The sequence below is a fragment of the Prosopis cineraria genome, unplaced genomic scaffold (assembly GCF_029017545.1).
Source record: "Prosopis cineraria cultivar Desert tree isolate PC_DT_omini unplaced genomic scaffold, ASM2901754v1 PC7, whole genome shotgun sequence".
In the NCBI taxonomy this organism is placed as follows: Eukaryota; Viridiplantae; Streptophyta; class Magnoliopsida; order Fabales; family Fabaceae; genus Prosopis; species Prosopis cineraria.
In genome coordinates, this window is record NW_026555338.1 from 16456807 (window position 1) to 16480053 (window position 23247).

A 23247-nucleotide genomic window follows, 5' to 3' on the forward strand; every position below is an offset into this window, starting at 1 on the left:
CCCACTTAGCCTACTTTTAGTTCCTAAGATCACACTTGAGATTTTTAAAACACAAGTTTAATAGACACTTACAAAACATGTAAGCTAAATCACACTTAGAAAATATCTTTCTAAGATATTAGAATGTAGTAAAAGCTTTTCAAATAAAAGAATGTTTAAAACAGTAGCTATGAATATAATTGAAAGCTTATAAATTAAGTGACAATTTTTTCATGTAAATATGAATGTAGTTGGTAAGAATTCAATGCAACACACTTAAGGCATAATAATTAATTACCTACTCACTTAAATAGAGTCCTATTTATAGTTTAGGATGATTGTAACCATTATGAACACTCAAAAAGTGGTTAAAAGCTGTTAGAGACGTGTAGAAGTAAAGGAAAGTAGGAAAACACTTTTTTTGTAAACTACATTAAATGCATTGTCAGAGCCTCAGACAAGTGCATGCGAGATTGAGACATACGTGTATTGGATTTGGGCAAAATGACTTGGTTTGCTTCTAACAAGATCAAATATGTGGTCTCTCTTAGGCAAGTGTATTAGATGAATTCTCTTTGTAAGATAAGACATGCATGTATGACTTTTGAGACAAGCAAGCTCTACCTTGCTCAAGTTCAAGGATGTCTAGAGTCAAGCTTGAAAACTTTAAGTGTATAACCTCAAACAAGTGTATATCAAACTTGAGGGATGTAGGTTTTATATTAGGCACAAACTCAAGTTGACAATTGGAACTAGATCTTATGCATTTGACCACTAACTTAAGCATGAGGTAGATCATAGAATGTAGAATTTCTTATGGTTAATTTGGAAAATAAGACATTATCCAAGTTACATGAGGCTGATAGTTTCGGTGTTTATTTGGTTAAAAATTTTGTGGATCATAATCATTGCTTGCATTGATGATTACTAGTAATTGAATAAGGACTAATTATAGATTGTCTACATCTAAAAATCTTGTTATTACATATAATTGTACCCTCAAATGTAAATAAACTATTATGCATTAAATCCTATAATAAGTACCAAGAAATTGTTACGGGTTAGCAAAGCTTAACGTCATCGTTAAATAATATTGCCTACTAGTGATGTTGTTTGATAGTTAAGTTAGTGAAGATGGTATATGATGATGAAATATGAATTGTGAGTTTGGATTGATTATGAATCATTGATGTGGTTTAAGTGTTGGAATGCATGCTTGTATTGGTTTGATATTAATGATGAGAACATGATGTAATGTAATAATTGTGGTTGTGTGATCTAGATGCTATATAGTATTAATGTTATGTTTATGCTGGCTTGTGAGATATGGATGAGTAGCTTGTGTATGGATTGTTAAATTGGTATGAGCATAATAGGTGGGAGTTCACCCTAGTTTAGCTGAAGGCTAGTTTAGTAAATCCACATAGTGTAACGTCTATTGAGTTTACGCATAGTGATTAGCATCTTTCATTACTTATGTGCTTAATGTTGCTAACAACTTGCGGGTGTGGCTTGGGTCGAGCATGATGCTTAGTATCATTAATCTTGGATTGGACAGTATGGGTGGGGCAATATATAATAACCTAAAATTTGAGTAAGGGAAACCCATGTTTTGAGAGTGAGTGTGGAAGTTTTTGGCCAAGTGACTTCTCGCAATTGGAGAGTGGGCTAGATTTAATCACATAAACTAGACCTATAAGAATTAGAAGCTTATAGGTTCAGTCAAATAATATAAGGAGGGATATAAGGTGGTTGCATTGATCTTAAAAGCACGGTATCATATTTATCAATGACTATAAGATGAATTTGGGCAAGCGATCTTTGGTTGTTTTCTCAATATTGTTGCACTTTAAAATGCTTTCATGATGAGGAATGTACTTTAGTATGAGGCATCACTATATAAATTTAACACTATTAATGTGATTCAATGCCTATTATATGTATTGGTAAGCATATTATTATGCCATATTGCTTGTTATGCACTTTTGGTTACTAAAATTCTTGTATCTCACATTAGTAGTGTAATAAGACATATTATTTATACACTTTATCCACTCATTTAGGACTCATTTTACATGTCATATTCTCTACTTTGGTGCATTCATGGTCTTAAAAGCAAGAAAATCGTCTAAGGAGCAAAATTATGCACTAAGGGTATTTTGGTCTAAAAATTTGACTTTTGAAAAAATGTACAAGAAAATTAGTCCAAATGTATTTGATACCCAGAAAAAAAAATATGAAATTATATTTTGAAAATTAAATTTGGTTTAGGAAGTATTAATTAAAAATTATAAAATTAGGGTTGTCAACTTTGTTGACTTAATTACGGTTTTGTGCATATGTGTGCATGGTTTTCAACTAAGGAAGCCTTTGGAATCAATTTTAATATTTGTCTTCTATCTAAATAATTAATTTCATGTTCCTAAATATGTATTATTATGTTACATGCATTTATTTGATTAATTTTGTTCATTATGTGATATAGGTGACACATTTACTTCTAAACTTGTATCAATTAATCAAGAAAGTACAAGAAAGGCATTTTGGGCAAGAGTGGCATGCTAAATGGCTAAAGGATGGGGTAGATCAGATTTTCTAAGTGCAAAGCATGTGAATATTCATATGAGCATATGAATTATCACCCAACCAATAAGAAAGTACCACCTAAGGGCATGTGCACAAAGTGTGAAACACTCTAGCCATTTTAATTTTATTTTTAATTACTTTTAAGAGCCAAATCTGAGGACAAACCCTAATGCATGTCCCACATGCTCTAAAATTCAAATTCAAACACACACTCATTCATTTCTTACATTCTCTCTCTTTAGTTCATCTTATTTTTCATTTTCTTCTCCTTTTGTCAAAAAACCCTACACTTCCAGCCTCTCCACCTTCACCTTTGACCATCAAATCTCTAAAAAACCATCACCATTCCATTCTTCTCACTTGGTTGAACCTATCCCACTCACTTGCAAGGAGATTTAAAGCTTGATTTCACCATTTTCATGGAGCTCTACTTGGTTGTGTCTAGTTCTTGGAGGAGCAAGATGGTTTTGATGTTTTGTAGCTAAATTATCCATGGAATCTTAGGGAGGAGTTGATGGAAGAGGAGCATTGAAGACTACATTAGGCTAAGCTGAATTTATTCCTCATCTTGTTTCAATTTCAACAATAGACTATGACTATAGTTGATTGTAGTTCAATTTAACTCTAGTTTCATGATTGGATTGTAAATGTTTGTGTTGAAACAAGTTTGTTGGCTTGAATTTCTTCTTCTTTTATTGTTGGACATTTTGGCCACTATGGATATTGCATTGTAATATGTGATTTTCCAATGGTGAATATCTTACATTGACTTAACATGTAATTGTTTGGTAAATGTTTGATTAAATGCTCAAGTTGCATGGTTTTGTGTTTGGGTATAGCTTTGACTATGGCATAAGAAGAGAAGATTTAATCAAACACTTGGTTAATTTTGAAACTAAATTAGTGAGGTTACTTAAGGGGCTTGTAATTGGCACTTAAGGATTTGAATTAGTGATACTAGATTACTTAGGATAGTTGTCTTGAATGATCACTTTTTCAACCAAGGGGGAGAAGTTAAGTGAGCTGCAATTATCATTTAGAAGCTAGGATTCCTCCATCAACAATGCCATAAGGTTCCTACTTTAATAGAGAAGTCCACCAATTTCATTTAGGTTTAGTTTGCAATTTAAATTCACTAGTTAATTAGGTAACAATTTCACGTATTTAGATAATACGTTCACTAAGTTAATTTGCCTAGGTAGCGTGAATTTCCTCCTTGTGAAAGGACCTAAGGTTGACTTTATACCATATTAAGGTTAGTTCTAGTTAATTTTGAAGGTTAAGCGACTACACCGATCATAGTGTTTATACCTTTCAGGTGTCCGTAGGCAAAAAAAAAAAAAAAAGAGAAGGCGTTGTATAGGCTATGGAATAAGGCGCTCATGTTATCAGCCTTTAGTTTGTCTCGTTTAAGGTAGTTTGCATATTTGCCAACAATAAGAAATTCACTTAGTCCAATAACGAGATGTTGCATGTATGAGGTACTACATTAAGTTTTTGTGATAATGGGCAAGTTTTTGGAGTGTTGGTATAATTGCATGAAATAAAATTGGCTAATTGACATCTATATATATATATTGTGGTAATGTAAATCAAGTAATTTACTGAGTTGAGTTTAGAGAGAAAATACTTGTATATGTATAAGGCGGTTTAATTGCTCATCTTGGCATCTAGTGTTTCAAGTCAGAACTGGAATGGCTTATTAGTAGTACCCGTTATTAGATTATTCAATTATCTGTGTGTAGATGCTTAGTTCACCATAATTGGAGGTTTGTGCAATTAAATTTTAAGAGTTTAAAATGGATTAATGATTGTTGTCTATTATAGTATCAATGCAGGGTCTATCGTGGCAAACAAGGTGTTGGCCGTAGTGAGTGAGTCTTTGTGTAGTTGGCCATAATAAAGGTATTCTTAGCAGTTATGAGTTAATGTAGTTTTCTTGAATGACTATTTGCCCTTTCATTTCTTTCTCAATACAAAGTTTCATTTTCATGTTTCTACATAATTTTATTTTTTTTTATTTTTGAAAAGTGAACTAATTATCCTTTTAAATATTTTTTGGGATCCCAGTTTCAAAGTTGACATTTATTATTAATTAGGTGAGTTAAGGCTTTCAATTAGGTGAGTTAAGGGTAATCATAGAGGTTATTTCAAAAATCCCCTATAAAAGCCAAATTTTTTATTAGTGTGTCTAGTGCTCTTTTTTTAAAAAAAAAAATAGGGAGGGGAAAATTTAACCCTAAATTTAAATAGTCAAATTTCATTCCCTCACATTTTTATATTTTCTCACATTATTTAAACTTCATTCTAAGCCTTGTTTGGCACACGTAAAAATTGATAATGGAAAAGGAAAATAGCCATTTCCCCTTGGCTTGATACATTTGGCAGGCTGAAGAGAGGTTCCTTCAGAGCTGAATAGGAACCGGAAAATTCTATAAAATACCATAGATGCCCCCACACCAACAATCTATCCGAGTCACCACTTGCTCTTGCTCCTCGTGGGTTTTGATTAGAAATACCCTTTGAATTTTGATTGCACGAGTGGCAGGTTGCATCAATTTTTACTTTTATTGTTTACAAATATTCTCTTATTAAAAACAATTATTTTTAAAATATAATCAAAAACAAAATATAAGCATTTCTCTAAATGTAAATTTAAACTTTAATTCAAGATGTTATGAAAGACTAGTCAATTTCATTAGACCTAACTTCATTGATAGGTTGTGTCAAATTTTATTTAACAAGTCATGGCATATTTATTTATTTATTTATTTATTTTGGTTATTGTATATATATATATATATATTTTACCTGTATTGCTGTTTTTCTTAAACCTCATGCATGTGAGAGAGAGAGAGAGAGAGAGAGAGAGAGAGGGGGTGAAGAGAGGGAGAGGGGGGTGAGGGAGAGAGGGAGCACAATATTATGATGTATATAATAAACATTACCGTAGATTTAGTCATAAAAGTTCCAATCCATAATAATATGTAAAGGAATAACCATACAACCATAAATAAATGGCTTTGTGTTCACACAAAACCTTCACACTAGAAAACATACAACGCTAAGATATTATTCACGTACGCACCGATATGTTTCAGAACTCCATTAGTAAATTACTTACTTAAGATAACAAGGGAAAGCTAGTTGTTGGGCTTCTCCGTGTCCTCAAGACTCACAGGGCGGAACCAGGCTTTTTCCTCCAGCACTGAGTCAGCTCCGGCATCGGCGGTGGCCGAGTGGAAGCTCCGGTCCGCGCCGTCAGTAGCTGAGGGAGAACCGCCTTGCTCAGCGGCGGGCCCAAAAACCCCAGTCTGTGGGTGTGGGGCCCAGTACTTGTCAGATTGGGCCGCCTGGATCACATCGTCAGGGACCGCACTTGGTCGAACCGGATCGTCCAGATTCTTCTCATACAACGAGCTGTATGCAGCTCTCCTGAACCAATCCATAAAAATATGAACAAAGAAAAAAGAAACAAATTATACGATCTAAAAAGTAGTTCCTCCTTTTTCTTATCTGCGAATATTAAATTGTCAGATTTCAAACTATAATTTATAGTCACATAAAAAATGCATTAATTTTATGTGATAGTTTTGCACACAGCTCGACCAAGAATCTTTACCTTAATATTTGCCAATTATCCACTTCATTTGGATGGAGAAAAAATAAAAAGAAAACTGAGACGAAAAAAAAAAATCCAGAAATAATAAATTTATTATTTCTGAAAAAATTTTCCTTAATTTTCTTTCCCCTTCTCCATCCAAATCAGGGTACAAGTCTTTAATGATAGTCCTAGCCTTTTTCTTCCATGTGAACAATAAACAAAAAATTCTCCTTCAAAGACCACACCTAAAAAGCAATGAACGACTTTATAAGCTCAAATTAGTTCAAAACTTCATAAGACACTCATTGCAGTATTCATCAGTTGATAAAAATATGCTTACGGTAAAAGAATATAGCTTTGTATTTGATAATATAAATCATCGACTTCTACACAACTCCAGTTACAATCAGTCCTCTAACAAAAACATAACTTAGAACTTTAAAATGTACTCCCTTTCATTCAAAATATAAATATTTTTTTAACTTGATTCAAAATATATTAAATTTAGTATTTGTAAAATTTTCTTTTTCATTTGATCCTTTATATTTATTACCTTATATTCTTGTAAATTTATTAATTTAGATTGTTATTACAACTAATAAATATACTTATTAAAAGATACTTATCTTCTATGCTTGTTTGTTCATTTGATATGATAGGCATCACAAAAGTAGACCACCACTAAAATACATTATCCTTTTATCGTCCAAAAATAGTCCACATAGGGTTCCTGATTTAAAAAAAACATATTGAATTAATAAAATAATAAACATCTCATCAATAATTTGCATAACAATTGATGTATCTAAAGATATTTACCTTATCAAGAATAGTTGTCACGTGACGTCATAAAAAAGTATAGGAGAAAAGGACCACCACTTTTAGCATTCAAAGATATTTTATCTTATCAAGACCGTACGTTTAGCAGAGCGATCTTATCCACTTTAAAGAAAAAATAATTACTAATAATAAATTGATTATTAAGCAAGTTACATCAATCAGTCTGTATATTTATATATATTATATGTTAGTATTGAATTACGTGCATTTTTATATAATCCTATATAACCCCGTACAAATTGCACGGGTTACAACCTTAGATTTATACATAAAATTAAGTATTATAGGAAAGGAATAGGAATTTTACCATGGATATCACTTACTACTACTAAAATAAAAACAAAACCTACAAGGAAAGCACGAGAACATCCAAAGAAAAACGAAAAAACATATAACAAAAAAAAAACCAAACAAATGTATGGAAAAAGAATACAGGCACAGGACCAATTGTGGACACAGCCAAAACTCACCGGATAGAAAAGGCAGAACAAAAATTAATTAAAAAAATAATAACAAAAGAAAAGATTATTTTTAGGAAAAAATGGAAGACAAAAGTAGAGGGGGCATGGAACCAGACACGATCTAAGACATAAGACAAGAGAATATAATCACGTGCGGTAAAATGACAGGCGTTAACCAGATAAGATCCGAAATATCTTGGCAAAATTGATAAGGACCATGAGGTTGAAATATTTGAGAAAAAGAACTAAGGTCCCTGAAGTGAAGTTATAATCTTAATTCACTTGAAAGGTCTCAAACTTTTTCTCAAATAAATGTAAGGGAATGACAAGTAAAGATATCATAAGAAAACTAATGTCACAATAAAGATTATTTCAGTACTGCAACATAAAAGATAAAATACTAAATTTAGGAATCTTAGACCTTAATTATATTCTTATGATGTTTTTGTATTTGTCATCCTCCATAGATTTATCTCTTTGGAGTCTTGGTTTTTTTTAAGAAATTGGCCCCGATATCTAGTAATGATGAATAGGAATACAACACGTGGTGTAAAGTGATGCGTGTTCGGGTATTGCCAAGAGAAGATAAGCACGACTATGGTCCATGGAAAGGAGTCCACTTCTCTCCATTGCCAGAAGCCTCTCCTATCTTTCCATTGAACTAGAGTTAAATTTAAATCCAAATTTAATATTTTTATTTTTTATTTTTAATTTATATTTTTAAAATAAAAAATGTACAAAAATTATTAATTTTTTAATTAATATACTTATTAATCTGAAAGTTTAAATTTAATATAAAAAATTTAATTAACATTTCATATATATTATGAATAATGCAAATATATTGTAAATAGAATAATAAATTTATTTAAAAAATTATAATATTAAATTTAAATTATTTATATTAAATCTGAATTATCAGATTAATAAGTATATTTAGTAAATTTTTTTTATAATTTTTATATAATTTCATTTTAAAAATATAAATAAAAAATAAAAAAATTAAATTTAAATTGATTAAATTTAAATGATTCAGATTGGCTCACAGGCAGAGGAGGCTTCCCTCTCGCTATGGAAAGGAGCCACTTGCTTATCCATCTATCACGTCGAGTCATTTTCTGTCGTTGAGGTCCATTCATCGTGGACACCCCAATTTGGGGCACAACATATCAGGTAATAATTGTCCTCGCTGTGGGAACTTTTATTTGCTTGCTCATTCAACTTCTAATTTGACCATCATAGAATATTAATTACTTCATCCGTTCGAAATATAAATTTTTTTAAAATTAACTACCAAATATGACAAAATATTGACGAAAATATAATATCAGAGAATACAACTGTTTTACAAAATAAATTAAAAATTATATAAAACCATAGAGACAAAAAATATATTCTCTCCTTTGTCTATTCCTTGCCACTGTCATAGCTACTTTTTATTATTATTTATCTCACCACATAATGGGGTTGAAGTTGAAACTCATGGAAAATGCTAAATCCTCCTCATTCCTAAACTATAAAAAGTATATTAATCTACAAACGAGAACCAAATTTTAAAAAGTTATTTTATACATTCAAATTTAATCAAACATACGCACACAAACATATCCACGTTCCTACAAATAATTTCAAAATAACACATGGTAACGATATGAAACGAGATAGCATAACTTTTGAACACAAAACAATACGTTTAACAATCAATCTCAACTGCATGATAGGCAAAAATATGACTATCCCACATTCAACAAAAGGCTATTGCATAATTGAAAGTTACCAATTAAATCAGGAAACTGATGCAGAGGAGCAAAAATAGTTTAGGGGACGCGCGCGCATTAGATCCGGATACGTACATGTGCAACTTATTATAGACTAAACCTCAACTATCAGCACGTACCCAACCCAACAAGGATTCTCTCATGTGCATGACGGTCATGTGCACCTCATGTTCAATTTGTTTTTTTTTTAAGCCAAATATTACCCAAAAAAATAAAGGGCAATGACAATTAGGTACTAAATAATTGAATTAATGACTTAGAAATTTCAATTCTAGATAAGATATTTAAATTTTAAATGTAACTCTTAGGTTGTAGTTGATATTCCTATTTATAATGATTTAAATCAATATTTACAACTCATTTTTTTATTTTTTTTCTAAAATTTAATTATTATTAATTTAATTTTTTAAGTCACACATTAGTTGTTACAAGTGATTTTTTTTTCTTTTTGACTATAAAGAAAGTTTAGATGAGATAGACATCGGTAACTCACTAAAGTGGAGATAGACCTCCCAACCTCTTTGAGGATTTTTGAAAGGGGCTACATATTGCCCACCAACAAGTGCCTCATATTAATTAGTAGGATTACCTCCCAACCTCTTTGAGGATTTTTGGAAGAGGCTACATATTGCCTACCAACAAATGCCTCATATCTGGGATTCAAACCTTTGTCCTTGTGGGGGAAAAACTGAGTCTTTGACCAACTGTGCTTCGCCTTTGTTGGCGTGCAAGTGGTCTTTGATTTTAAATACACACAAAAATGGTTGGCCAAAAAAACACAAAAATGAGGAGCCCATGATCAATTTGCACATGAGCCCATCATCATCAATCTCTACAAAGTCTGTAATATATCATATTGTTATTTGTTACTGTTCATGAATATCAATCATCAACCATGTGACTTGTTTCTTCAAACACTGCAAAGCTCTAGTAGCTCTACATAAAATCGTTGACAGAAAAAGATAAAAGGGGAAAAGATATTCAAGGCCAAATTTCCATGGTGATGTACAGGTATATCCAGCGAGGACAGGAGAACAGATGACATTTGGGAAAGATCATTTAAAAAAAAAAAAAAACAGAGAAGAATTCAGGAGAGCGGCAAAAATAAAACGATGGAAAAAAATAGTGTAAGACTAAAGTACTAACCTTCATATTTAATATACTTTTATAATCAAATGAAAATAAATAGATTTTAATATGTTAATAATATTAATAATAAAATGTTATTAGAAAATAAATAATATATAAATGATTTATATATTTCAATTTAATTGAAAATAAAATAAATTAAATATTTAAGGTTAAACATATAAACTTTTTTTTCAAAAAAAAAAAAATAGCACGACTTCCTAATAGGTGGGCCTTGACATGGAAGAGGCTATTTTCCTGGCAAACTGCCAAACTCTAGAGGTTTCTATTTTTATTTCCCACCAATCATGCACAGGGAATAAAATAATGTAATGTATGATAAGTAAAAAAAAAATATTTTCTGAAAACAATAATAAATGTACTTATTTCATTTTCTTTCTCATCTCAATATATTTTATTTATTTTTAGAAAAATACGCTTTTCGTGTAACAAACGTGCATGCACTAAGTTTGTATATTATCAGGAAAGGACAAAATCCAGCATAAACAATTACTATTCAACTATCATTGGTAACTCAGACCAGATACCATTCCCTACAGGTACATCATATCGGTTAAAATTTGATGGATCACGACAAATTAGCTCAATGATTAAGATTAAATTAAACCACAAACATCGGGTGAAGATTCCCAAAAACTAAATCAAAGCAACAAGCAGGTCGGATCTAGAAGCTAATAGAAGGGTCAGAATGAAAATAAAACATTGAGTGGGGGTCAAAATCCAATTTAAAATAAAATTTTGTGCAAGCAAGAGTTATAATTTTTACTCAAAGAGAGTATAAGTGTGGGGCCCCTTATCCGCCTCTGGCAACAAGAAAGAAATTACCCAGAAAACGACGGCATAACATAGAGCAAACGATTGAAAACCCTAAGGGAATCGAAAACTTTACAACTCTATTCCCATTTGATCCTGAATTTCACAAATGGAAATAATTATCACTCTGCTATTTGTTAGTCTCGAACAAAATAAACCAATCAATGCACGTGTTTCCAGCAAAATCAAGTAACCAATCAAAGAAACTTAATCCGAGAGTAAATTGTAAGAAAAACAAGATTCAGGAAGGCAAGTATGAACTCAAAATTATGCATTATTCGGCCATAATCCTCTAAATGATCAGCAATCAGAAAGATCATCTCTCTGTTCGTCTCTAGTAAAATAAACAGATAACTTTATGTGTTTCAAGCACTGACGAAGCGAAAATCGAAGACAATCAATCACAGAGCAATTAAACTGTGAGAAAACAAGATTCAAGAAGGAACTTAGAACACATGCACTAGAAATTCCAATTAGAAATTCAGAAAAAAATTAAAACGGAAGTTTGAGGGAAATTTGACGAGTAGAACCTGGAAGTGTTATTGGCCAGCCAGATCTGATTGACGAGTCGCTTCCCGACGCTGGCGATTCCTCGGCTATTGGAGTTGGCGGCCATACAAAGAGAAAGCTGAACCAGAGAGGAAGAAGATGAAGAAGATTAAGAAAGAGAAACTGAAGAGACGAGAGAGAGAGAGAATATGGAGTGTCCTGCAGAGAGAGACGGGTAGAAAAAGCGTGGGAACGAGGTTGGTGGAAGGAATGGCCCTTTTATCTTGTTTGTACCTAACCCGTACGAAAGACAATAGTGAATGGTCTCAGCTAACGGCCGTTATGTCCCTTAACGTCCACCGTTAATTTAGTGCGCTTTACTTTTTTTAACGTAACCTTTTGCCTAATCTAGGTAGATTTGTTTAATCCCTACCTATTTTTTAAACAAAGTTTTACTTTTAAATTTTAACTCTTAACTGTTATTTCAATTTCAAATTATATAAAAAATCTATATTTAAAGGAAAAAAATTTCAAGGTTATTTTAAAAATCTTGCATAACACCCTGAAATTTTTAGACCAATTTTTTATAAATTATTAATTTAATAAATTATTTTTACATTATTAAACTCTTATTATGATAGAAAAATTTCTATCATAATAATAAATAATTTTTTTTAAAAATTTTACTATGTTATAAAAGAGTTTATCATATAAATAAAACATTTTACAAATAGCTTACGATAGTAGAAAGAATTTAACATAATAAATAAGTTCTATCATGATAATTGAAAATACATTTATAATAAAATTTTACCTAACAAAAAACAATGTAAAACAATTCATATAAAAAAATAATTTTTAAATCAATGTTTGATGCAGAAGCCTATCCTAAGGTGACAAAATCCCAACACAATTTCTTATGTGATCCAAGTGTACATCCAAAACAATATATCACAAGTTTTGTTTAAGTATTAAGTACTAATACTTTCTAAATAATAATGGTTCAACAATACCCAAATTGATCCCGCACAACATTTATTATAATTCAACACTTATCTTTAACAAAATATAATTACAGGATGTACACTTGTTTATATTATAAGTATCTTTTGACTCAATATTCAATGCTTTCAAGTAAATTTTATTATATTATTAATGTTTTAAAAAATAATTAGAATCATTAAAGACAGATGGAATTACTTTTAGTTCTCATATTGGTTAGAAATTGGAAAAGAAATGAATTTATCAATTATAAATACGCTGGAACGCGGGTAGATGGCAAAAGTGGGTGTGGTGCAATTTGAGAAAAATTGCAACTAGCAGCCTAAAAATTTTAATAATTAAATTTAAATTTATAGTCATTTTTTAATATAATTGTGAGACATATATTTTTATTTTTATATTATTTTTTCCATCTCTCTCTCACACGTTGCTTTATCCTTTCTAGTGTTTATTTTCTTTTCTTTAGATATGCTCTAAATTTTTAGTTTATGTTAGTATTAAAAAATTTATTTAATTATAAAATTAATTTTATAATTATTTTTTAAATAATATTAACTTTCTAATGATATGATTATTTTGTGGAGTAGTACAAATATTTTAATTAAATTTTTTCTATAAGATAGTTAATATGACATTATGATTAATTAAAAATACATGTTGAAGTTGTCAAGGATTTAATAAATATCATAGAATATTTTTTTGAGGTTGAAACTCAGATTTAAGAATTTTTGAGTTAGACTCTAAATTTATATAGTTGAATTTATATTAAATTTTTTCTACTGTGGTAGACTATTTGTAAAATATTTTATTTATATGATAAACTCTTTTCTATCGTAGTAGAGTTTTAAAAAAAATTATTTATTATTATGGTAAAAAATTTTCTATCATGATAAGGATTCAATAATGTAAAAATTATTTATTGAATTAATAATTTTTAAAAAATTAGTTTGAAAATTTTAGGATGTTACGTCTTGTTTTTTATTCTATGTTCACCTATATCCTTAGAAATCTAAAGATATTATCATATACTACTTTTTTCGCTTAAATTAATCCAAATTGTATGAGATAGTTATTATTAATGGTAGTCTCACAATTATTTTGAGGATGACTTTAATATTTTTATTAAAAAATTTTATTTTGATTGTTAAAAAACTCACATAATAAATCCAATTTAAAATATAAGATATTTTTAAATAATTTACAAGAATTAAAATATAGTTATAAAAGTGATTTGTATCATTAAAATGGTAAAAATATTATTATTTTTAAGATTATCCACCAATTAAAATTAATATATCTTAATTACCTTTAATATATTTCTTATACATTCCCTCTACTATACAATTAATAAAAGTCAATTTGTTCACATTTTACTCTTATAACATAACTTTTTGCCTGATTTAGGCAAGATATTTAATCCCTACCTCTTTTTCAAACAAAGTCTAACTCTTAACTTATATCGCAAATTAACTTATTAAACTATTTATATTAAATTAATATTGTTATAAATATTAGAATATTATGTGAATTTCATTATCTTAAATCTTAAATTCTTCAATATCTTTTGATTATCATAACATCTTTCAATTATTGTATATTTTATTTACTTTAATTGATATATTTGTATCCATAAATAAAAGACTTCTCTGTTATATTTTACACATCGAAATAAAAAAGCTTTCAATTCTCTCATTCTCTCAATGTTGTTTTCTCTCTTCTCTCCTCTCAATATCTATTTTTACAGCACATTATCAGCACATAATTCTAATTAACAAGTGTGTGACTTTATTCTTGATTGTTCATACACTTATTCTCATGAAATTGAAGATTATTGCTAATGCCAAGGAATATCTTTAATAGAGAGAGAGAGAGAGATGTAACATCCTGATTTTTTTATATAATAAAGAAATTGTGAAATTTAGGTTTTGAGGAAAAAAATGATAATAATAGGAATTTATATTATTTGAGGTTATTTAGAAATAATATTATGATTAGGTATTTAATTATGAATTTAAAAATTTAAATTTAAAACCACATAAGCAATATTTAGTTAAGATATAATACATAAATAATTTTTTTTATGTGTGTGTTAAAAAAAAAGAGAAGGTAGAAGGAACAAAAAAAAAAGGGGGGTGGAAGGTTGTTGTTTCTAAGTCCCACATTGGTTAGATGAGGGAAGAGAAGAGGTGCCTTCATGTATAAAAAGGAGGGGGTGTGTGCATTAGGAAGCATGAGAGGCTAAGATGCAATTTAGAGAAAATTGCAACTTTGGGCCCAAAGGTTTGAATAATTAAATTCAAACCTATAGTTTTTTTTTAATATAATTTTGGGACTCACAATCCCATTTTTATATTATTTTTCTCTCTTCCTCTCACGTTGCTCGGCGTTTTCTCGCAAGGGGGGATTATTTTCTTTTTTCTTCAGGTATGTTCTAACTTTCCTGTTTAGATTAGCATTTAAAAATTTATTTAATTACAAAATTAATTTTATAGTTATTTTTTAAATAATATTAGCTTTCTAGTGATATGATTATTTTGTAGGATAGAGTAAATATTTTGATTAGGATTTTTCTATAGGATAGTTAATCTGATGATATGATGGATTAAAAATATAGGTTAAAATTCTTAGGGATATAGTAAATATTATAGAATATTTTCTTGAGGTTGAAACTCATGTTTAAGAATTTTTGAGTTAAAATTAGATCTATATGGTTGAATTTATGTGGAATCTAAGACGTAGGGATAAACCTATGATTATTAAATATTTATTTAAGTATGAATAGGTATTTTTGAGGTTATAGAAAGGTGATTTGAGGCTTCAGGATAATTCTAAAATTTTTAATTTATTTTTTGGATGAATTTTTAGAATGTAGAAGGATGAAATTGTGATACTAGAAGTGAATTGAGGATAAAAAAAAATAGTTCATTAGGGTACGAGAATTTTAGAAAAGAATTTGGGAAGTTAAATGAGGCATAAATCTTAAATTAGTGTTAATATGGACTATAGATTTAAGACTTTCTAACTCTTTAAATTAGAGTTATTTATTTTAATGTAAAATTAATATATAGTATTGTGAAATAATTATGTAGATTATATTGACAAAGATAGTGGTGAAAAAGGAGTTGTGAAGGGGAACTTGTTATTCAAGACACAAGGTAACCATTATTAATGTGTTGTGATGAGTGTGTTTGTGAATGGTTATGTGTTGTTTTGTTGTTTGGAAAAATTATGAATTATTGAAAATAAATACTGTATATACTTATTTGAAATTATTGCCAAGTGGGTTAAAAATTTATTTTTGTTTATCATGATGAGATATTATTGTTCGGATATATTCCTGTTTGGATATTTGAATGATGCATGACTTGTCAGGGTATTTTAATGTATGGTGTTAATGGGAATTTCTGTTCGGTTAATTATTACCACGTGGTAAGCCCTCATTGGACCCAATGAGTGGCGTGTCGCTTGGTCCAACTCACCTTTGGCCGGGTGATTTGGCGTCCGAGCATGGTGAAAGGAGGAGATAAGGTGCAGTCATGCAATTAAATACTTGTTCGGTTTGTTTGAAAATATGGTTGGTTAAATGTTTTGTGTGCCCACTTAGCAATCGCATGATTAGTTACATCCGCATGCATCATTACATATTAATTTTTGGTTACTGGGACTTTTAAGTCTCATTCCCCGTGGTTAATATTTTTACAGGAGCGAATCCGGCCGAGAAAGCACCAGAGGTGTAATTATGGTGTATGAGACACCATCTTTTACGTTGCCTCTTATTTTGGATTATACAATGTATCTTGTGCCAACTTAGGACATATCTTGTCTATGGAGCGTGTAAACTCTAATCCTTTTTATTAAATGCATTTATATGTCCAAGAGGATTATGTCTGTCCCTTTTGATTCATGACCTAATTTAAATAACATGCTATGAGGATCATGTCTGTCCCTCATGGTTCTAATTGATTTTTGAGATATTTTAAGACCTGTGGTATATTGTCTTGGATGTATCATGGTAGAAATTTTTCTACCATGATAAGGGTATGATAAGGGTTCAATGAAAAAAAAAATGATTTGTTGAATTAATAATTTGCGAAAAATCGGTTTGTAAATTTGAGGGTGTTACAAGAGAGGCACTCTAAATTAAACAACTGAGTAAATCTTCATTATTTTTTTAGTTATTTATTTGCCAAGTTGCTTTTACTTGTCATTTATATGGTTATTTTCTTATCCTCATCTTTTAATTACTTTATCATTTCTTTTGAATTAATTATTGAAAAGGTGTGTTACATCTAGAAGTATGGGGTACCACCTAATAAGTGGATCTTAAAGTTATCCACGCAAAAATCTAATGTGGATACTGGTGATATCTGCATATTATAGATTTAGAAGGTATCTACATTAAAATTTATAAAGTGAAACATGAAAATACCCATATATATATATATATATATAATACAAAATAAATCCTGAATATCTACATTATAAAAGGCGGATCTTAAAGTTATTCACATAAAGTATAAAGTAGATCTTGAAGATCCACATTATATAAGGTAGATCCTAAAGCTATCCACATAGAGTATAAAGTAACTCTTGAAGATCTATATTATATAAGATAGATCCTAAAGTAGTACCAAATATATCATAAATATCTATATTCAATTATTTATTTATTTATTCTACAAATAATTAATTATTATTTTATAATCAAGAATTGTAACTACTGTATCTCAATTTGTTTATTTTATTTATCATAATCATATCTCATATATATGAGAAATACTTAAATAAACCAGGTGTACAACATCAGTTGTAGTCTATACAATTACAATGCTCTAAGTAATTTAAATAAAATCTTGTGTAATATTTTTTTAATTAATTTTATTTTTATAACAGAATGTATATTTAATTTCTTGCATTTTCATTCTCTATTATTATTAATATTAAAATTAATTTATATTTAATATCATTTAAATATTATGTTTTTATAAATAATGTAATGTATCAAATCTACCTAAATATTTCTTCACTCACACACACACGAAGCGCCAAGCCAGGAGTTGGTACTTTGTGAAGAGTTTCAAGGCACACTCCAAAGAAGACTTTTCTAATGGAATCTCGTTGAAAATACCACTTGCTGAGATAAGCTCTTGTCCTAGTAGCATAGCTTTCGCTTCCCAAAATTTAGATACAAGCCCTTAGGGCTTGTTGGACTTTCTAAAATGTGTCACTTACTTGTTAAAACTTGTTACAATTCTTGATTGAAAATTTATTATAATAAGAACTAAAATTGTAATGTATTTAAAATTTCAGTTGTTGGCTAGTTCTTTATTTACTCAAATTGGCTTAGTTCCGTTTTTTTTTTTGAGGACAAAACATTAATAAACTTATTCAAAAAGTCATCGCTAAAAATTTTTAGCTATGACTTTTGAATTTTTAAACGCGACAAAGTCAAGTTTTTGGTCGGGCGCAATTCATTTTCTTGAAGCCAATTTCCCTTCTTTGAAGGCCTATGCAACGATGAAGTTTACCTGGACATTGGTCCCAATGACAAGCACATGCGGTTGGACATATTAAGAGATATAATAAAAATGCTGATTCAAAGTCAAAGATATGCTTTGTAACAAAACATATTAGAACAAGAGTTTCACCAAGAGTTTAATTTATCTTTAATTGGAAAAGCTCATGAAATTATATTTCCATTTACTCTTAAACTACTTACATTGATTCTTAAGAAGACTTTGATAATTTGAATTCTAGTCTTCCTTGAATCAATATCTAGTTATCTACAAAACAATCCTCTCTAGCCTTTTGTTATAACCAAAACAAGGTTCCAACACACATATAATGATATGTGGATCCTGTATACTATCGCATTCTCTTGTACTATGATCAGAGTGCTAAAAACAGGACTGGTTATTTAATTGGTTTAGGTAATGATTTAAAGGTTAATGGTACGATCAAGGGTCAATCTGGAGGCAGATTAGTTGCAATTGGAATAATATATTTTAATTTAAATATACAAAGATATTCACACACATACATATAAACAAATAAAACATAGTAATATTCAAACAAAGAAGTCCTTAATCCTCAAGTAAATGAAAAATCAATCCATAAAATCTTATACATGTCTAATGCAAATATTAATTATAATTTTTTTAACAATAATAAAATGCAATAACATTAAAAATATTAAATAATAATGGATTTAGATTTGAGTTAGGATTACCACTTCAATCAGTGGATCCGGTCTGGTTTTTTATACCATGATCATGAATGCTCTTTCATCATTTATTTTGTGAGCAGAGAGGATCAAGGACCTACAAGAAGCTATAACAAAAGGGGGAACATGAATAATAAAACTAATAAATATATAGATGATAAACTTAATTATTCAAAAGAAGACAACCAATATAGTATAATCCGTGCATCACATATATGATCGATCAGCTCAGGGAGGCGCAATTTATTTTCAAGAAGCCAATTTCCCTCCTTTGAAGGTCAAATGAAACGATGAAATTTGCCTGAACATTGGTCCCAATTACAAGGTCGGTTGGATGAGATTTGAAATTGAAGCACACTGCCCCATAATCAACCTGAATATATATATTCTCTGGACTTAACACCAGATTTCCTCCTCTTAAATGAATTGTAATTTTTGGACCTCCCATTGTCTCAATGTTGTTATGTGAATAGCACAGGCTGTAAAATCTTCTTTGAACACGTGTGTACAATCGGTCCAAATGTAATGCAACTTGGCTTTCAACAAATGAGTACAATCTTGCTGGTAACCTAGTCACTATTGTCCCAGAGTCGATGATTGCATTGCCTAAATTACCTGTATTTTTTTCTAAAGAAGTTATCAATTGAAATAATAAACTTTTAATCATGAAGTGTTTATGAATGATGGTCAGCAAAATAACTAAATATGTGGATGTAAGAAATGAATGATGATATACAAGCAGTGTTTTGACAATTGTTTTGGTGTAATAAACATGTAATTAATAACCGCAAAAGAGCACATTTGGTACTATAACTTCATAAAAGGATACTCTTTGGTCTCTTAATTTTACAGTGTCCTTTTAATATTCTAATCTTAATTGTATAAAACTTCACCTTATGTTATGATTATAGAACTAAAAAAATACGTTATAAAATTAATGGATCAAACTAAAACTTTAAATAAAATTAGAGTACGTATGAAGGTACACTTTGGTCATATTCCCATTTGTTGAAAAATGAGAATAATATGGTAATCATTCTAAGAATTTAACAATAAATTATGAATTTTCATTATTAATTGAATAAAAAATAATTTAAAGGGTAAAGTTGCATTTTTTACTCCTGAAGTATTTTTTGAAGAGCATCCAATATTCTAAATAATAAAATTGGACCACTCTCTACCTTAACACCCGTTAAATCCCCACAAACGTCCATTAAACAATTTCTTATGGGCCTCATGACACAAAATGTTCTTACTTAATGAACATTTGTGGGAATTTAACATCAAAGTAGATAATGCTTTAATTTAATTACTTTAAAGGCAAAAATACTATAGCAAATACTTTAGAACACTGGGTGTTCCTCGGGAGAATACTTTAGAGAAAAAAATAAACCTTTATCCTAATTTAAAACGAGTCTTTTTCTTTTTGCCCAAACACATAATTGAAACATCTAAAGAAAAGAGACCAAATAAGTCAAATGGAATAATAAAAGTAATAAAATTAAATTTTAATTACAAATATAGCAAGGATGGATGTAAGTGAACCATGATGATGAAAACTAATATAAAGATATTAACATATATATTACTGTTATTATTTGTTTTCAGTGAAGTACTATTATTATATCTAAATGTTATTTCAACTATAGCTGAAATTAACCAGGGATAGTGACATTTAAAGTCTCAATGGACTATATCCAAATAAGGCCACCATAAATTTTTTATTGGATATTATCTTATACAAATATGTATATATTATTGTTAGTTATATATATTTATATTAGAATTTCCTTCAAAATTTAATAAGTTAGGGTCCAATTTTTAACAATATTTATTTATTTTTATAAGATAATATCCGATGAAAAATTTATGAGCCCTTCTTCTAATAGTTTCTTGAGAGGATTCTAAATGTCATTCTACTAATTAACTATAAATAATAATAATAATAATAAGAATGTTGAATCATCACCTGTTATATATGGTATATACACGCCCTCCACAGTAATTCCTTCAAACGAAATATGATAGTAATTTATTGGAGTTGTTGCTATCATTGGAGTAATAACCACATCTGGTCCAGAAATGACAGCACTTTGACCAAACCTCATTTGACTATATGCATCTTGCCCCACCGGAACTAAACAGTATCCAAATTTTCCTTCAATGCTGTCACGGATTTGTGAGACCAATGATGCTGGTCCTCTTCCAAGCCCAACAATACCAGAAGCTCCTGTACTAAATGAACCTGTTGTTTCTGTACTACATCCAAATATAAACGTAGGAAATCCTATGTAGTCACCATTTCTTGTTTGAAGTCTGAGTAAAGTAGCGAACACATCTCCAATTGTAGATGAACGATCAGCATACGCTATCAAATATTTACACTGACAATAACCGTAATCACAAAAGACTTGTGTCACTGATGGATTCACAATGTGCACACACGTAAAGCTCAAGCATTCCACAGCATGGAGACCCCAGTTAAAATTAGTATCCAAGAACGGGAGATTCCCTTGACTATAACATCTTGTGCACGGTGTGCACTGTAACCAAGTGAGGTCACTACCTGTCATTAATGTCAGACCCAAAAATTTTAAAAATTCCAATATTTTTTTTTGGATAATAAAACTTTGATTTAGTCCTTTAGATTTAATTTTTTATTAAAGAAAGGGTTCAAAAGGATAAATTAATTTAACTTAAATTTTAAATTTTAACTTTCAATAATTTATAAGTTTGACTGTTAATTTTGCAACTTTATTGTAATAAATTTGTAATTTATTTTTTAAATTTTAAGAGAAAAAATAAATTTGTTCATTTTCTAATCATATTAAAATTTAAAAAATAAGTTACAAATTCATCATAACAAAGTTGCAAAATTAAGAATCGAATTTGCAAATTTCTAAAAATTGACACTAATTGGGGCCTAAGTTGAATTTGGACCTTTCTGTCATTCTCTCTTTTATTAATTTTGGTACCATTTAGTTATTAGAATATAATAAAATGGAATTAATTGAAAAAATTCAAAAAAAAAAGAACTAAATCACTCTCCTTTGCATAATAAGTATGATAAAACTTATCAATATATACTATAAATGTGGACATCATCACACCATTAAAAAATGTGATGAATCATGATTCTCAACCCAATAAATTAAAGTATCCCTCTCTCTTATCAATTTACTTACTCATCTCTTTTGATCATCCCATTTTGTCTCTTTATTTTTTTTTGGTCCACTCTATTTTATTCCTTTTTAGTAATCAAACAAGATTTAATTAGTCTCGTGTAATTCCTTATGTGATCACATTATTCCTTGATTTCTAAGTTTTTAACACAGATTGGCCTTTAAATTAATCTGATGTGTAAAATATGTTGATGACTTTATGTGTATATATGGTTAAGTGAAAACAAGTCAGCTATCACAAGTAATCTGATTCCATTATTTTACCCTTATTTTAACAAGTTTTCAAGAAAATAAGTAAATCAGATGACTTTGGAATGCTAACTTGTTTTCATTTAGTGACATATATATGTCAAGTTATCAACAAATTTTATACATCAGATTAATTTGAAAGCCAATTTGTATTTCAAATTCTAGAGGACGATCATGATAACTTAAGAAAATGTAAGGGATTGGTTTGATAAATTAAACTTGAAAAACCAAGTTAATAACTATAACAAATTTAAGGGAATAAAATTTTTATCATCCCTCTTTTTAAAAATAATTGCTAGACGACAAAATACAGTTGTTCAGATTAATTACCTGTGTCAATGATACCGTATGTTCGAAACATTGGATGGCCCAAGGCGTACTGCATAACATATTCTCCTGCTCCAGGCTGGCCAAACAGAGTAGGACGTGGATCATAGTTGTTTATGGCGTTATCTTTATTGGGGAACAAGTAATTCATTCGTTGGTCGGATCGAAGTAAGGCATTGTGAATTCTTTGAAAGTGAGTTGTGGTGTTATCGAATAGTGGGGATTTTGGAGAATCACGATGTATGATATCTATGACGAATGACTCTTTTATAGCTTTCACACAAGTTGAAATGAGGAACAAGATTGTGAAGTAAAAAAGATAAGGTTTTGATGAAGATGTCATCATTTTCAGAGTGTGTTTGAGATAGTAGTGAGGATTAGTTTGGTATCCATATGGATGTTTGATTATATAGTAAAATATTTCAGTATAAGATAGAAACAAAAGATATGGCTAATCTGCAAACCAACGTTTATAAATTATGTGCACATCAAAATTCAATTAGCTTCGTTCATGCATGTCCAATGGTTGTACAATGTATTAAATTGTTCTTGAATCAAACCCACA

General features: G+C 29.5%; 2 protein-coding genes and 1 long non-coding RNA gene across 3 annotated transcripts; 1 reads left to right on the top strand and 2 right to left on the bottom strand.

The window, feature by feature from the left end:
- Positions 1-5496: 5496 nt before the first annotated feature.
- Positions 5497-11954, bottom strand: LOC129316017 (late embryogenesis abundant protein At5g17165-like). Its single transcript, XM_054960246.1, has 2 exons — positions 11741-11954; positions 5497-6000 (listed from the first exon to the last, which is right to left on the bottom strand). Exons 1-2 carry the CDS (start codon positions 11824-11826, stop codon positions 5709-5711), a joined length of 378 nt encoding a protein of 125 aa, XP_054816221.1. The 5' UTR covers positions 11827-11954; the 3' UTR covers positions 5497-5708.
- A 2831-nt stretch (positions 11955-14785) lies between these two features.
- On the top strand, positions 14786-16534 carry LOC129315206 (uncharacterized). The gene is made up of 3 exons (XR_008594414.1): positions 14786-15125; positions 15791-15856; positions 16404-16534. It is a non-coding gene; the product is annotated as an uncharacterized LOC129315206 (long non-coding RNA).
- A 2613-nt stretch (positions 16535-19147) lies between these two features.
- On the bottom strand, positions 19148-23028 carry LOC129316512 (aspartic proteinase CDR1-like). Its single transcript, XM_054960935.1, has 3 exons — positions 22686-23028; positions 20894-21490; positions 19148-19539 (listed from the first exon to the last, which is right to left on the bottom strand). The coding sequence occupies exons 1-3, from the start codon at positions 23026-23028 to the stop codon at positions 19148-19150; spliced, it is 1332 nt and encodes a 443-aa protein (XP_054816910.1).
- Between the last annotated feature and the right edge of the window lie 219 nt (positions 23029-23247).

Bases quoted from the DNA above. Each gene is read 5' to 3' on its own strand.
- LOC129316017 (XM_054960246.1), bottom strand. From the start codon at position 11,826: ATGGCCGCCAACTCCAATAGCCGAGGAATCGCCAGCGTCGGGAAGCGA. The intron at 6,001-11,740 runs GTTCTACTCGTC...GGATTGGTTCAG, and splicing joins CTGGCCAATAACACTTCCAG to GAGAGCTGCATACAGCTCGT.
- LOC129316512 (XM_054960935.1), bottom strand. From the start codon at position 23,028: ATGATGACATCTTCATCAAAACCTTATCTTTTTTACTTCACAATCTTG. The intron at 21,491-22,685 runs GTAATTAATCTG...CATTAATGACAG, and splicing joins ATACGGTATCATTGACACAG to GTAGTGACCTCACTTGGTTA. The intron at 19,540-20,893 runs GTGATGATTCAA...AAAAAAATACAG, and splicing joins GTATATACCATATATAACAG to GTAATTTAGGCAATGCAATC.